Source organism: Lissotriton vulgaris, chromosome 12, assembly GCF_964263255.1.
Source record: "Lissotriton vulgaris chromosome 12, aLisVul1.2, whole genome shotgun sequence".
Classification (NCBI taxonomy): Eukaryota; Metazoa; Chordata; class Amphibia; order Caudata; family Salamandridae; genus Lissotriton; species Lissotriton vulgaris.
Window position 1 is genome coordinate 706,310,320 of NC_141700.1, and position 13,893 is coordinate 706,324,212.

Sequence of the window (13,893 nt, forward strand, 5' to 3'; positions counted from 1 at the left end):
CGTTCTGTCTCCCACTGGGTTTCTTGAGGGTCCACTGGGAAGGGTCCTTTATCTTTAAAACTCCAACCGCAACCTACATGTTGATTTGTACGGAGCATGTGGTCGTGTTCCCACCCTGCACAGTCTCTCCGTGGGGTTCCTAGTCACTCACCTTGGGTGGTTCCTTTGGTCCCCAGAACTTCTATATTCTCTTGACATTGTTTTGACCTGAGTCATGGTTCTTATACCACTTTCTTAGTATATGGTTTGGTCCCCCCTGGGGTCCACTGTGTATTTCTTGCTATTTACCTGATTTCTATGCAAAGTATTGTGTGCATTATGTATATCTCTGGGTAGGAGATATGTGTATGTTTTGGAGAGTATTATATAATGCATATTTTTATAAATACCTTGTGTGGTTCTTGTTTACTTAGTCTATAAGATAAGATTGCATTCCGTTAAAACAAGCTGCTTTACACTCCTTCTGGACTAGGCCTGAAGGCTGCTCTCCACAGTGACCACTTAGAGAGCTTTCAATGGTAGTGTAAGACCTCTTAAATCACCATAAGTGTTGTCTGGACTGGTGCAGGGTACCCACTTACTTAGGTGGACCTCATATACTAGGCCAGCTTCTCAAAGCGAGCGTGGAAAATCAACCTCCCGGTGAGATTTCTCAACGCTGGCGGTCGGACTTTTCATTGTGAGTGGTTGAGAAATCGTCCGTTCGCATTGAGAAAGCTGATGCTCGTTTAAAAAATCTACTTGAGCAGCAGAAAGGAAGCTGCACCCGCTTGCGCTGTGCATGGTGCCGTTAGCTATGATTGCAGAGTGTGCGGAAAAACACCTGGCGCTGAAAATCAAGGTGAACCGCATTTATCTAACACACTCCACCACTTTCAAAGCTCTGCATAGAGCGGTGTAGTTTTTTTGCACTTCATGGAGTTTCACATAGTGTAACTCTGCACAGGCTTAGCATGCATGATAGTTTTCCAGGTGCTGATTGAAAGCCAATAGAAAATATTCCTCAGCAATTTCAGTATATTAAAGCATTAGGTGGTGATGGCTCTTATAACGTTTACTATCAGTGACAATCCTGAGGTTATTGCCCTGAGGAGTGGGGGTGGGTATCAGTCCTAGATCTTTCCCAAGATCACAATTTTGGTCTTGTTGGTGTTCAGCTTCAGACAGTTGGTCTTCATCCAGTAGGCGAATTCATTTGTGCAGGCACTGAACTTGATTCGGGCTCAGGGACTCCACGGATGAGATCGCGGATGTCCGAATTGTACAATGCAAGTCCGACTGACTGGGTCCTTCCAGTCATGAAGGAGCACATCCATTGGTGTGTGATTCCTTGGATTCCAATGTCATGTAGGCATTGGATGAGGGTGGGGTGGACAACTGTCAAACACTGTAGAGAGGTCCAGGAGGAGAAGGTCTGCCATGTCTCCTCTGTTCAGAGCCATGCGGATGTCATCTTTGGCAGCGATGAGGGTGGTTTCTGTGCTGTGGTTGGGTCTGAGAACAGACTGAGTGGTGTCGAGGAGTTGGTGATCATAGAAGTGAGGGGACTGTTGATGATTTTCTCTAAGATTTTGACCAGGAACGGTAGCAGGGAGTTCTGTCTGTAGTTGTCATGAGATAAACAGTCTTTGGTGATTTTATTCAGCAATAGTAGGACAGTTGTGTGCTTATAAGCATCTGGGAAGGTTGGGGAAGTAGTGGAGGCAGACTGCAACCCTTCAGCGCCATGCACACCAGATTGGGGGTGAGCATGTTGCTGATAGGTTGCAGTCTTCTGGAGTAGGCGGGCGGGGACAGGAGTCTGATGGGGTCCCTGAGAGGATGGACTCCATGGTGGTGACGGTTTCTTCTGGCATGATGATGCGCCACATCATTATCATTGGTTCTTTGGATAAGGTTGGGAGGCATGTTAGGCCTGGTAGCATATTGAAGTTGCTGTAGATGGCAGTGATTTTGTTGAGAGAGATTATTGCTGAGGTCCTGTGAGGTAATTCTTGTGGCTCTCACCAGCTGTTTAACTCGTACGTCTCTCTTGCTGACTTATAGTTTTTTTGTATCTAGCCCTAGTGCCTCTCACCTACTATTTATCACATGTTTCTCTCTTCCTCTTAGTTCTTATGGCTGTCACATGCTACATATCTTTCACTTACTGTATAATGTGCATTTTTCTCTTGCATACTTGAAGTGTTATTGTATCTAACCCTTGCACCCTATTGAATCTCACTTGCAAAGTACTTGTCCCTCTACCTCTGCAGTTCTTTAGTCCCAGACTTCCTGTACATGCGTTTTCCCTTACTTCTGGTACAGCTATCAAATACATCTTCTCTAGCTACTGCGTCTTTCACCTGCTGTATAGCTCACATTTGTCTCTTACCTTCTGTATAACTCCCAAGTGTCTCTCTCTAACTTATTTAGAGTGTTTTGCATCTATCACTCACTGCACCATCCTCTTTTGTTTCTCACTAGCTATGCATCCCTAAATCTTCCACTTCCTTTACTGCCCAAACAAGAACATATATAGTAGTTCTAAAGCAAATTTAGCAACTGTAGAATTACCTTAATTGGAAAGTAATTTCTTACATATTTCCAGACAATCCAGTTCCGGAACCACATTGCGCGTCGACCTCCTGCAGAGAACAGTGGAGAAGAGCATCAAGGAGATGGAATGAACAATAGTGATCAAGGATAGGAATTATTTTAAAACTAGCAAAGCCAGGCACATGCTCGGGTGTAGCAGCCAAAAGGATGCAGGTATGACACATTTAAAGGAATCTAGCTTTTCTGCCAGCATTGTTTTGCATGAAGATGTTTGAAGGCCTTGGAACAGAATAGTAAACACTAAACTATAACCGCCAGAAGGCACATTCATGTTGAAATAAATGATTCACTTTGCTAAAGTGTCAAACATGATATGAGGCAACTTGGCAGCCAGTCTGAAGTGTTCTGGCTTCACAGGTGTGGGTTCACAAAGAGACTTTGAAAAGGGTATATTCCTTTGGAAGATTTCTTTCTGGTGGATGATGGCAAGACGCCTTAAGGCCAATAAGGCTGTTACTCCATAGAAGCCCTTGATATCTGCTATACTATGTGTCACCTGTCACATTACTTGGTGTTTGCATTGTGAAATGTTTGTCAATTGCTTTTCCCTTTGGGGTTGTTGCTTGGTTAGGCATCCAGAATTATATTGGCAGATAGTGAAGTTTTCCCAAAAAGCCCTTTCACCCCTCAGTTTGTAACTTCAATCACCTATGTTCACAGAGTTGTTGGCTAGGTATGGGCTTTCATAACAACATTAGTATCTAGGGGGTCAACACACCATGTCAATCAACTGTGGAAACAGACCTCAACACAATACAACTAGAGTGATGAAAACCCAAAATGCAAACAAGTGTGACGTATGATTGTTGAGTTATAACCCAAGGGCATGGGCAAATATTCCCATCAGTAGCCATCCTGTACTGCCCTTTTTGTAATCATTTGGGTTCTCCTTGCCCAGGTAGGGGCTTTCCCAAAATAAAGCTTATATATAGGGCTGCGTCTTGCTGCATTCCACTAGCCGTGTGTGTGACACATGTTGCCTGTTGGTTTCACTGTTCCTATTGGTGGGTTCTTTAAAGGAAAGTCGCAATCTATAGCTTTTCTCTCCTCACTTAGTTTCTCTATGTGCTCTGTGGGATCTGCAGCCACCCCTCAATTGTTTTCTTATACTTCAGTCCAAAACCCTAATGGATTGAGTCTTTTGCCCTTACTTGCCCAAACTAGTAAGTGGTCGCCTAGGTCTCCTGATGCATGAACAACCTCTTGACACAGCTCTTGTCTGTGAACATTGTCTTCTGTCAGATCAGTAGCCATTTAAATCTGAAATGTTACAAAACTCACAACCTCTTCTTTAATTGGCCATTCTTGCAACCAGTCTCCACAAGCCATCTGAGGTCACCCCTACACTTATTTCAATCAAATCTCTGGGAAGCCTTTATGTAATCCTAAATACCAAACTTGTCTTGGATTCATAGAGCAACTCAGTCCAATAGTCTCTCTGCAGCTTCTGGAGAATGTTTCCACTTTTAGAATTCCCTCTGTGAGTGCAAGTCATGAGTGTCATTGCAGTTTGTAATCTAAACAAATATAACCACAGCACCTCTTGGTATTTGAATAGCTTCTTTGCAAACCTCGTTCCGGTTGAAGCCAGCCCAGTGAAATATTCTGTTAACCACCTTTGGCTTACAACAATTGGCCAACATATTCAGAAGCCATAGGCACAAAAAACGACTTTTTCATAGAGAATGGATTAGACATCAACAATGTCCATCCTTATCCATCAATGGCTCCTTCTCCACAGTCTCAGCTTGCACCGAAGGATCTTCAAATTGCTGCCCATTGGCATGAGAAAAACTGTCAGGCAAGCCTTAGTCACCAGCTGGAGAGACCATGGCAATGCATTGTATGCAGGAACCACCGCCAAACTCATCAGAAGACTCCAGACAGTACAGAACTCAGCGGCCAAACTGATCCTCAACCTGTCCAAACGTACTCACATCACCCAATACCCAAGGAACCTCCACTGGCTCCCCGTCCAGAAAAGATGCCAATTCAAACTAGTGACACACTTCTACAAGGCCCTCCATGAGCAAGGACCAAGATACATGAACCTCCACCTGAACTGTCTAGAAACCTATGCCTTGCCTCCTTCAGCCTTGCACAAACACCACACATCCACCATAGCCAGAACAGAGACTGCTCCTTCTCCCACTTTGCTGCCAACTCCTGGAACACCCTCATCCTCCACCTCAGAACATCACCCTCACTGACGGACTTAAGGAAGAGACTCAAGACCGGGCTTTTCAACTAAGCCCAGCAACCCAGCGCCTGGATACCATCACAGGGGATGAGCAGGGCTCTACGAGTACTTATTGATTGATTGATGAGTAACCACTGGAAACAAAACCCACAGAGCCATCTTTGGGACTGCTGCATGATTCCTTTTGTTACCATGGAATGGAGAAGATACAGTGAAATTTAAAATATTTCCTTAGTGTAACTGTAACTACTACAGCCATGTTTCTGCTCATGCAAACAATATTTTGAAATTGTGCCTATCTAGGACATGTAAAGCTTTGTGCTCATTTTCTCATTAGAAATGAGAAATGTATTATTAACTTGCTCAGCAGGAACATGTTACTTCTCTTTATCTATTTGAAGGTAGAAACCTATAGCGTTACGCATTCCTCTGCCGGTCCTGTTTATGCTTAGCTGGGGTGATGGAGGAAACCCTTGTTGCCCATTTCAGTAACTTAGTCATATTTTTCTTTTATTAATAAACATTGTCAGACTTTGAATCCAGCAGATTTTCTTTAACAGACTTGGTGAATTTGGCTGGAAAGTTTCTACGCTTGACCTGAAGCAGAAAGTGTAGCTGGACCGGACTGCACACGATGACCCCAGGTGCCAAACGTAAGAAAGAGGATGATCGAGGAAGCCCTTGAGTGGAACATGTCATGGTGTTTGACTCACCCATCAGGTTAGACAGTGCTAATGGCCTTTAAAAATGTATGGAAGCTGAAGGTTGATTTTTATTGACTATAAGGATTTGAAGAGTCCATGGTTGTCTGGCAGGACTGGATGGGATAAACTGGTCTGAGTTGATGAAAGTCCCAGGGTACTAGGAGATACAATTTCGGTATAGAGCAAAAAGGTCAAGAAAGGGTGCAAGAATGGGTCAGAGGTAGAGGAGTGTCTAAAATTCCTAACACAATTCCCTAGAAGATGAATGTATGAATGAAATAATGGAAGAAGGGAGCTTATCCAGCTACACCAAAGCCCTATGCAAACCTTGACTGTCTGTGACAGGGAGATTTCGAAAGCAAATGCGGATAAATTAAATAAAATAAATTAAATTATCCTTTTACCTATTTTTACCCTTCTGCCCTATCCTGCCGAATGATGAGTTGCGAAACAAGGCTGGCAGACAACTCTTATGGGGCAAAATGATTGTGCGGCCCATCTCTCATGTCACCTTGGTGCGAAATATCATTCTTAACTCTGCTTCCTGGCTTCACACTGTCCATGAAGGGGGACAACATGATGACCTCCTCTGACTGCTAACCTGGCCAAGCCCCACATGTTGACACTGATTCACCAATATCCAATTGTGACTTTATATATTATGTTGATGTTTCTTGTCTTAGAAGTAACTGTTTCTCACAAGCGGCCAGATAAACTATTTGTATTCAGTCTGAAGTAGTTGAGAGTCGATGTTTCCCTTAGATACGCTCCGCTCAGGTTGCTGAATTGATCACCCTCACACATGCTTGTATTCTTGCAGCTCAGAAAATGTCTACTATATTTCTAAGTATGCTTTCAGATAGGCCCATGGTTGTGTGCCCCTCTGGGTGTATTGGGGTTTCCTCATTTCTGCGAGAGCCCCAATTTAGAAAGATACCCATGTTAAAGGAACACTTGTTGCACTCTTGTCACCTTCCACAATTGCTACCGCAGCACACCAGTCCTCTCAGACATTGTTTCTGGGGGTGAATGCTTTTTCTGATCGAACTGCTACCAAGACTGCATTGTCTCAGAGTTCTGAAGGGACCATGTACCTCTCTCAAACTGATGAATGCCTTATGTCTACCCTAAAATATTTATAGGAAGTGTAGCAAGGTGTCTCAGAGATGGGGAAACAGGCAAGGATATGGCAAAACTGTAAAAAGGACCCTGATAGAAAGTGGAAAGACATCACTGGAGAGTAGTTGACCTGGATTTTTTCCGCCTGAGCCACACTGGGTTACACCATGGCGGAGCCCATGATGGCATGATCTATGCTGCAAGTAAGCATTGGTTTGCTCCATTCTTCCCTTCTGGTACCCAGCAATATTGTCACTCCTGTGCCATCTTCCAAGTCTATAATATTGGGAGAGGGATTAAAACCACACAGTAGCCCACCCACATCCATGGAGGCCTTTCATCCATCTGTGGATGGATTTAATCCAAATGTCGATGTTGTACTTATTCCTAAATCTTAGTAACACTGTTTACTGGAAGCATAGAGGAATTCTTTTACTTACAGGCTGATGCTATCTCAGTACCAAAAAGGCTAATCTGAGATTTCACTAATAAAAGAGAGGGACCCAAAAAAAACAAAGGAGTAGGGTACCAAAAGACAAATCTGTCAACAAAGTATTCCCCTTTGGGTGAACTTAAAAGTAAACCACAGTTTTATGCTAAACATACAGAAACATACAATAACATAAACATAATAAGGAGCAATAAATGATTAACATGAATCAGTCATACAGAAAATCTTGTACATATTATTCACCCAAAGGGGAATACTTTGTTGACAGATTGTTGACAGATTAATCTGAGATGTTATCCTAGGTTTGTGCCCCCTTTGTCTGTCGAGTGAGAAGGGCTCTTACTTTGTGTCCTTAATAGTTCAAGAATTGTACAATATTTTAGGATCAAGCAATACCTCCACTGTGCATACCACCCTGAGTCATCAGGGAAGGTTGAGTGCTTTGATGACATATTGAAAAATAAGGTAGTGAAAATATTTTCTGAAGCTGGCTTTAGATGGCTGATGTGCCACTATTGGAACTCTAGGCAATTTGAGCCATTTGTACTCAAATAACTAAACTCAGGCCTCAGGTGATAGGGCATCTAGTGTTACTCCCATCTAATCCCCAATGCCCTAGCCTTACTTGATCTGAATTTGAATGATGAGTTAGTACTCCAAAACTGTAAACAACTCATTCACTGTCTCTAAACCTTCTGTTCTCATGTTTGACCTACCCTTCCTATTTGCCCGAACGAATCCTACCAAAACCTGTAGCCTGGTGATTAGGTCCACATAGGTGTCTGTCAGTGAAAGTCTGCCCTCCAGCTGTGGAGGGATGGCCCTTGTCAAGTCCTTATTACAATGAACACTGTTGTGAAATGTCACGGTAAGCTGGCCTGAATACGCAGCAGCCACCCTAAGCAAACCACCAAACCTGAGAGCCTAGCTGGACTACCTGATGCACCAGTGAATTCTATGCAGCCCATTTCTGCATCATTGGATTGCTAAGGTGTGTGAGCTTAAGGAGGGGTTTCAGATGCTGCACCTTCCCAATGTCAGCCACTTCAAGATGTTGCCACTTTGTCTCAATGATATCTCCTCCAACCTCAGTAGTTTGCAGGTCTCCAATGACTGATCAGTGATTGACCTAGCAGGTCCATTTTTATTGTAAGCCCCATAGTTTGGCTCATTGTGTGGTACTGCTTAGAGGGACCAGGTAACGTGTGCCAAGAATTCAACTATCAATTTACCCACACCCCCCTCCACCCCCCCTTCGGATCGACAGAAACTTAACTAACCCACCTGCTGATGGCCATGAAGGAGGAGTGCCTATGGGCCTTATTTCCTTTGGTTAAGAAGAACTATGAGCCTGATTTAGAGTTTGATAGACAGAGTATTATGCCACAAACTGTAATGAGTGCCCTATCCACCAAACAGAAGGTTTGTTTGCTCCATATAGAGTCAGGAAGACTGTCAAGGTTCAGAGAGCAGTGCCCTTGCTGGCTCCACCAGTTGAAACACTACAGCGCTATGGAGTTTATTTTTGATGAATAAAAAAGTTTGCTGATCGTCCGCTTGAAACATGGCAGGCACTCAGAAAGCTTTCAGTGCCTTCAGAAGAGCCATTGTGGCAGCAGCTCTGTGAAGGCGTAGAGGCCTCCGCAGGGCTATCAGAGATCTCAGAATATGGTTGATAAGAGCTCTGCCAGGTTGGCAAACAAAATTAAATCCAGCAGCCTGACAGAGGGTGGGCGCCTGCCAAATTCTAAATACACATACTTTAAATTAGGCCCTATGTTTCAAGCTATACATATCCAAGGACAATTCCCGTCTTGTGTGAATGCTCTACTGTCACTATTCCCTTTACAGATGTTTGTCACTTCCCCATCCAATCCCTCCTAGGCCTCACTGTTCACCTTGCTGACACTGCCCGAGGACAAGATTGTGAATACATTGTAGAGAAATACATGCATGGCACCATTTACAAGGGCTACAAGGACTGCTGTGTTGACCAGGCAAGGGAGAATTTTGAATTTGTCACATCCTTTTGAAATTAACTTTGCCATCTTCTACCGCAAACTGGTGCTTACTTTGTCTGTGGGGACAGAGGGTATATTTGGCAGCCTAAGACTGGTCTGGATCCCGTTACCCTACCTCCATTGTTCTTTCTATATGTCACATACCTATCCACCCCCCTTCCCTAGGGAGAAAACCAAGAGCAATACCTGAGGCTGCTCACTTCTTTCCCTTCAAATTTCCTACAGATGGGATTGAACTGAATATGCACAAAGTTCACACTATAAAGGATTAAAAGACTCAAATTCTACTGCAGCAGCTTTTGAGCTCATGTTGGATCCATTAGAAGCCCAGAGAACTGTTATCTTACAGAATAGAATGCCTCTTGATTGTGCCCTGGCTGCAGTGGTGGAGTCTGTGCCATAGTAGGTACAGAGTGACGTTCTTGCATACCAAACTAATCATTGAGTATACATAACCAGATTGACAAATGTGTAATAGTTTTAAGAAACTTCACAACATTAATGATGGATTTAGTGTGGATGGATTGAGTATTTGTTCCTGGGTGAAGAATACACTTTGAAAGGGAAGGATTTGGAAAGAAGAAAACAGAGATATTAGCTGTTTTCGTACTACATTTTCTAATATACCTATTTATAAAAGCCTTTATATGCAACATTCATCACTTTGCCAAAAATAAAGCTTGTCCCTGCTTCACCTTACTTTGTGCAAGGGCTATGGTGGTTTTGATAGCGCTTCTAAATATGAATTATTACAATATCTTGAGTGGGAAATAACCCATGAAGTAGGTTGGTTTATGTCCACTGATTTGTTCCTGGAGCTGTATATGATAGTGAAAATGGAGGAGATTTAAAAAGTTCCTGATTTGCCTTAGTGCTACTGTGGTCATTGTTGCCATTTTGTGGACTTGCTAACCTTGGTATCAAGCTGAACCACTTCTGACATACAAAGCCTAATTTTACTTCATCGCATTAGAAAGCACAAATTCTCAAATAGCCTGCTAGGCTCTTGAAAGTTTGTATTTTTCTGAGGGTTAAATATTTTCTTTGTCATGGGATCTGAAAGCATCTTCAACGGTTTCCTGGTATTGTTTTCGGCCATGTGATCTCCATTGGTGCCTTGGTACGAAAAACATACAAATCTGTTCTACGTCCATATGTCCTTTAGCATTTATGCTCAGTGGGCACAGCGAGAACCTCTTGTCCTGTTCTGTAACTCTGACTATTCATTATTTTAATGAATTTGTTCAGGTGTCAGGTATGGATGAAACTGAATTTTGCTTCGACACCTTGCTCCTGTGGCCAGGACATAGAAGTCTTTATAGATTGAATTTTCCCCCTGTAATGTCAAACTTTGAAACTGGCCCATTCATGTTACTGGAATAATAAATGGCTGAGAATATCCTCCCATTCATTGCCCAAGAATATCATCCTTCAACTGATCCAAAAAGCTGCAGCTCGCCTTTTGTCTGGAAACAAGCAAAGGGGCCATATCACTGCTATCTTGAAGACCCTCCACGGGATCCTTTAGTAGTATGTACTGTTTAAATTATTGTTGCTTGTACACAAGATCCACCATTGCTCACCTCATCCTTTGGTCTTTAAGTTCCAGTTCCATGTCCTACAGCTAACCCTGCACTCTGTACATCAGTGGTTGCTGCAGATTCCCAGGAGTGACTTGGTCTCCTTCGAAGACAGTTCCTTTTCGGTGGCAACCACCAAAGATCTCTACTCTCTGATCATGCTCACCGTCTTCCATAGGAAGTTTAATATGTAGCTTTTTGGTTCTTGTTTTCACTCTTATTTCCTTGAGTCTTGTCAGCCTCTCTTTTTCTTGTCCTGGTGATGCGGTATTTAGAGTGCCATGAAACTCTGGTAAATGACTAATTTGTAAATACCACATGTAACATAACTAGGCTCAAATGAGTGGCACGTGTCCAGACCAGTGCAATCTTTCTGCATCTGGAAGAGGAGCTGCTGAGCCCTTACTACCACGGAGGGGTGTAGAATGGGCAGAATGTTCAAGTTTGTTCTGGGACCCAACTGCTTGGAATTTGTTTATTGTAGACAAAAGATCTGGTCACCCTCTACAGCCTAACACAGGGGGTCCTAGTTATTGGTTCAGTCAACATGCCCAGCTACCGCAGGAAGACCCTTCTTGTTCCTCAATTGATTGCAGATTGAAGAGTTATCATATCCAGGTTTGTTAAAAAGATTATAAAGGCTGCAAGTTTCCATTTTAGTAAAATGGTGCTGCTACTTTCTGCTGCCCGAGTAGACATTCTACTCGAGCGGCAGCTTGTGCAACGCGAGCAGCAGATATCTCAATGCAAGCGGCCGCAGCCACCCAATTTCGAGAAATCTCGCTGGGAGGAGGTCTAGTGTGCAATTTTCTCTTGCAAGCGCTCTCCAACTTAATGTTGTTGAGCCACTTGAGAGAAAAAACTCAACCCCGCGTCCCACTGTGGATTTTTTCGGAACTCTGCGCTCAGGGCAAAACTTCGCAAACTCCACCGGCAGAGCGGAATTATTTACCCCCTCTATTTTTTTTTAATATATATATATCTTTGCAAGCTTCACACTTTGAAAAGCTAGTGAAGCTTTTTAAAAATGTGCAAAGTTGTGAATAAACAACTTCACAATTCTGACACCTATAAGGCCGTGTATAAATTCAATACCTTAAATTTGCAGCCACCAGGCACCCAAGAGGTGAAGAGTAGGAAGAAGAGAATTTCCTTGCGGTGTTCTGGTATAACTCAATATTTGGGACAACGTGTTCAAGGAATAGACAGATTAAGTGTCACATGCAACAGAGAGGCATGCTCCTTGTACATAAGATATGTTTGAATATTGGGGCTATCACCGCTTGGAAAGTGGTGGGGGGTATTTTTACCTTAACACATATATGGACACATTTTGCGGAAACTGCCTTACAAAATGGTGAGTTTGCAATGAATAGGAGTTATGGCGTGTTTGTGAACCCCCCTAGGCGCGCACTGTACACTTGATGTGTCTACACCTTCACCAATTTCGCAATGAAATTTCCTTTAAACACTGAACCAAAACTCATTTATCTTTATGTTCTGCATGTAATTCATTCATTACTATACATACTTTTTCACAATGTTGATTATATCATCATAACAACATATACAATGCAAATTCACTGCACTTTAAATCATACATATACATGATTTACAATCCTTCTTTCTTATTGCACATTACAATTTTCTTATTCTGCCCTATGCATTTCGGTACTCAATGGTACCTTCATCAGGGGCCAGTCTGTGTAATCAAATTGATGTGCTTGCGAGCGTGTTTGTAACCCTGTTTTGCTTTGGATGAGCTGGACCGTGTTCAATCTGTTAATGGTCCTCAGTACATAAGTAGATGTTCTTTGTATATTTCTTTCCCCGTCCTAAAGTATCCGAAACGTGCAGTGTCGCGTTCTAGTTTGCAATGAAGGCACACAGGAGAAGATCGATGTTTGGCGATCTGATCCCGCTCTTCCACTCTCATTTAAATGTCCCACATTTAAAGGGTAAGGTGATATCCTTAAGCACTGCCACAATGACCGTTGTAAAAAGTGCTCTAAAACATGCTGTAGAACATGCAGTACATACTGCAGTGCTATTAACACATGTGTCATACTTATTTGGGAAATGCCACGGATGAAAACCTCACTGACTACAAACAATAAAATTGGCAAAGCAACATGACGATGAAGTCATGGTCCTAGTGCTTATCAGCATTTTATGACCTAGTGTCAATGCTTGATAAGATATGCTAGGACCATATTTTGACCAATGCAGTTGTGTGCAAGGCCTTGTGTAAGTGCGTATGCACAGCTGCAGCTATAGTGACATTGGTAGCCAGATGTATTTTAATTTCAGTTCCAATGAACTTCCAGATTTACTGCCATCTCTTAAATTGAGGCTTCAGTGTCCTTCATGGAGTAATGTGTTGCTTCACTTACCTCGCTCTGCGGTGTTCCTGTCGATGAAGACCCATATGTAGTACAGGACTGGGATGAGCCACAGGGAGGTAAACATGAGGTAGAACAGCACTGTGATCCAGAAGATCCCTGCAAGGAGGATCAAAGTCAGGAGGATTAATACCTGCAAGCACTCAACCAATCAGAGAGAGGAATGTATTACACACATTACACACAGTGGAGTGGTGTGGCTCACTGGTTAGAGGCGGCAGACCCGAGAGCAGAGGACGGCCCGGGACCAGGGTTCGATTCCCGGCGCGGCAGGTTTCTTGACCAGGGTCAGCGGACTCGATAATTCTCTCGCCTCGGTGCCCACTCTGATCAGCGATCACACTCGGCAACTCTGGGCATTAGCTTGCCTCATCTTCACTAACGGCCCCACCAGACCGCCGGGGATGCCTGGTCTCACCCTGGAGATACCCATTAAGGGACCATCTCTCAGGGAAGCCAGGAAGGGTTTCGCAGCGGTCGAAGTGCGGAGATACTCCCCCGGGAGTGATTCTAGCGCTATATAAACACGCAAATTAAATGCGCAGATTGTCCACGGCTCTCCCAGTGCCTCCGCTGCGCGTAGGGGACAGTGCAAGGCTGCCAGGCAAAGGTTCTGATTCTGGTAAATAGTGATACAGACTTTAATTGTGAAATCCCCATCAGTAAGCCTGGCTTTTAGATTGCATTCTACAGATCCCTGGGGTGGAATCTAATCTCCAGAACTTACCAGTAGTCAGTTCTCAATCTAGACAATTAGAAATGGGTTTCAAATCTGGTCTCAAAGTGGAAAGTAATGAATGTTGTATGCATCAAATGAC

General features: G+C 43.3%; 1 protein-coding gene across 3 annotated transcripts in view; it reads right to left on the reverse strand.

Moving 5' to 3' along the window:
• LOC147678052 (diacylglycerol O-acyltransferase 2-like) overlaps positions 1-13,893 on the reverse strand; it is a 151,585-nt gene that overhangs the window by 91,563 nt on the left and 46,129 nt on the right. For all 3 annotated transcript variants that reach the window (XR_015302478.1, XM_086945946.1, XM_086945947.1), the window contains exons 3-4: positions 13,067-13,174; positions 2,557-2,627 (exon numbers count right to left, since the gene is read on the reverse strand). Coding sequence is in view for 2 of the 3 variants with exons in the window: in XM_086945946.1 (XP_086802072.1) it covers positions 2,557-2,627; positions 13,067-13,174 (179 nt within the window). In the remaining variant the exon portion in view is untranslated. The remainder of the gene's footprint in view (positions 1-2,556; positions 2,628-13,066; positions 13,175-13,893) is intronic.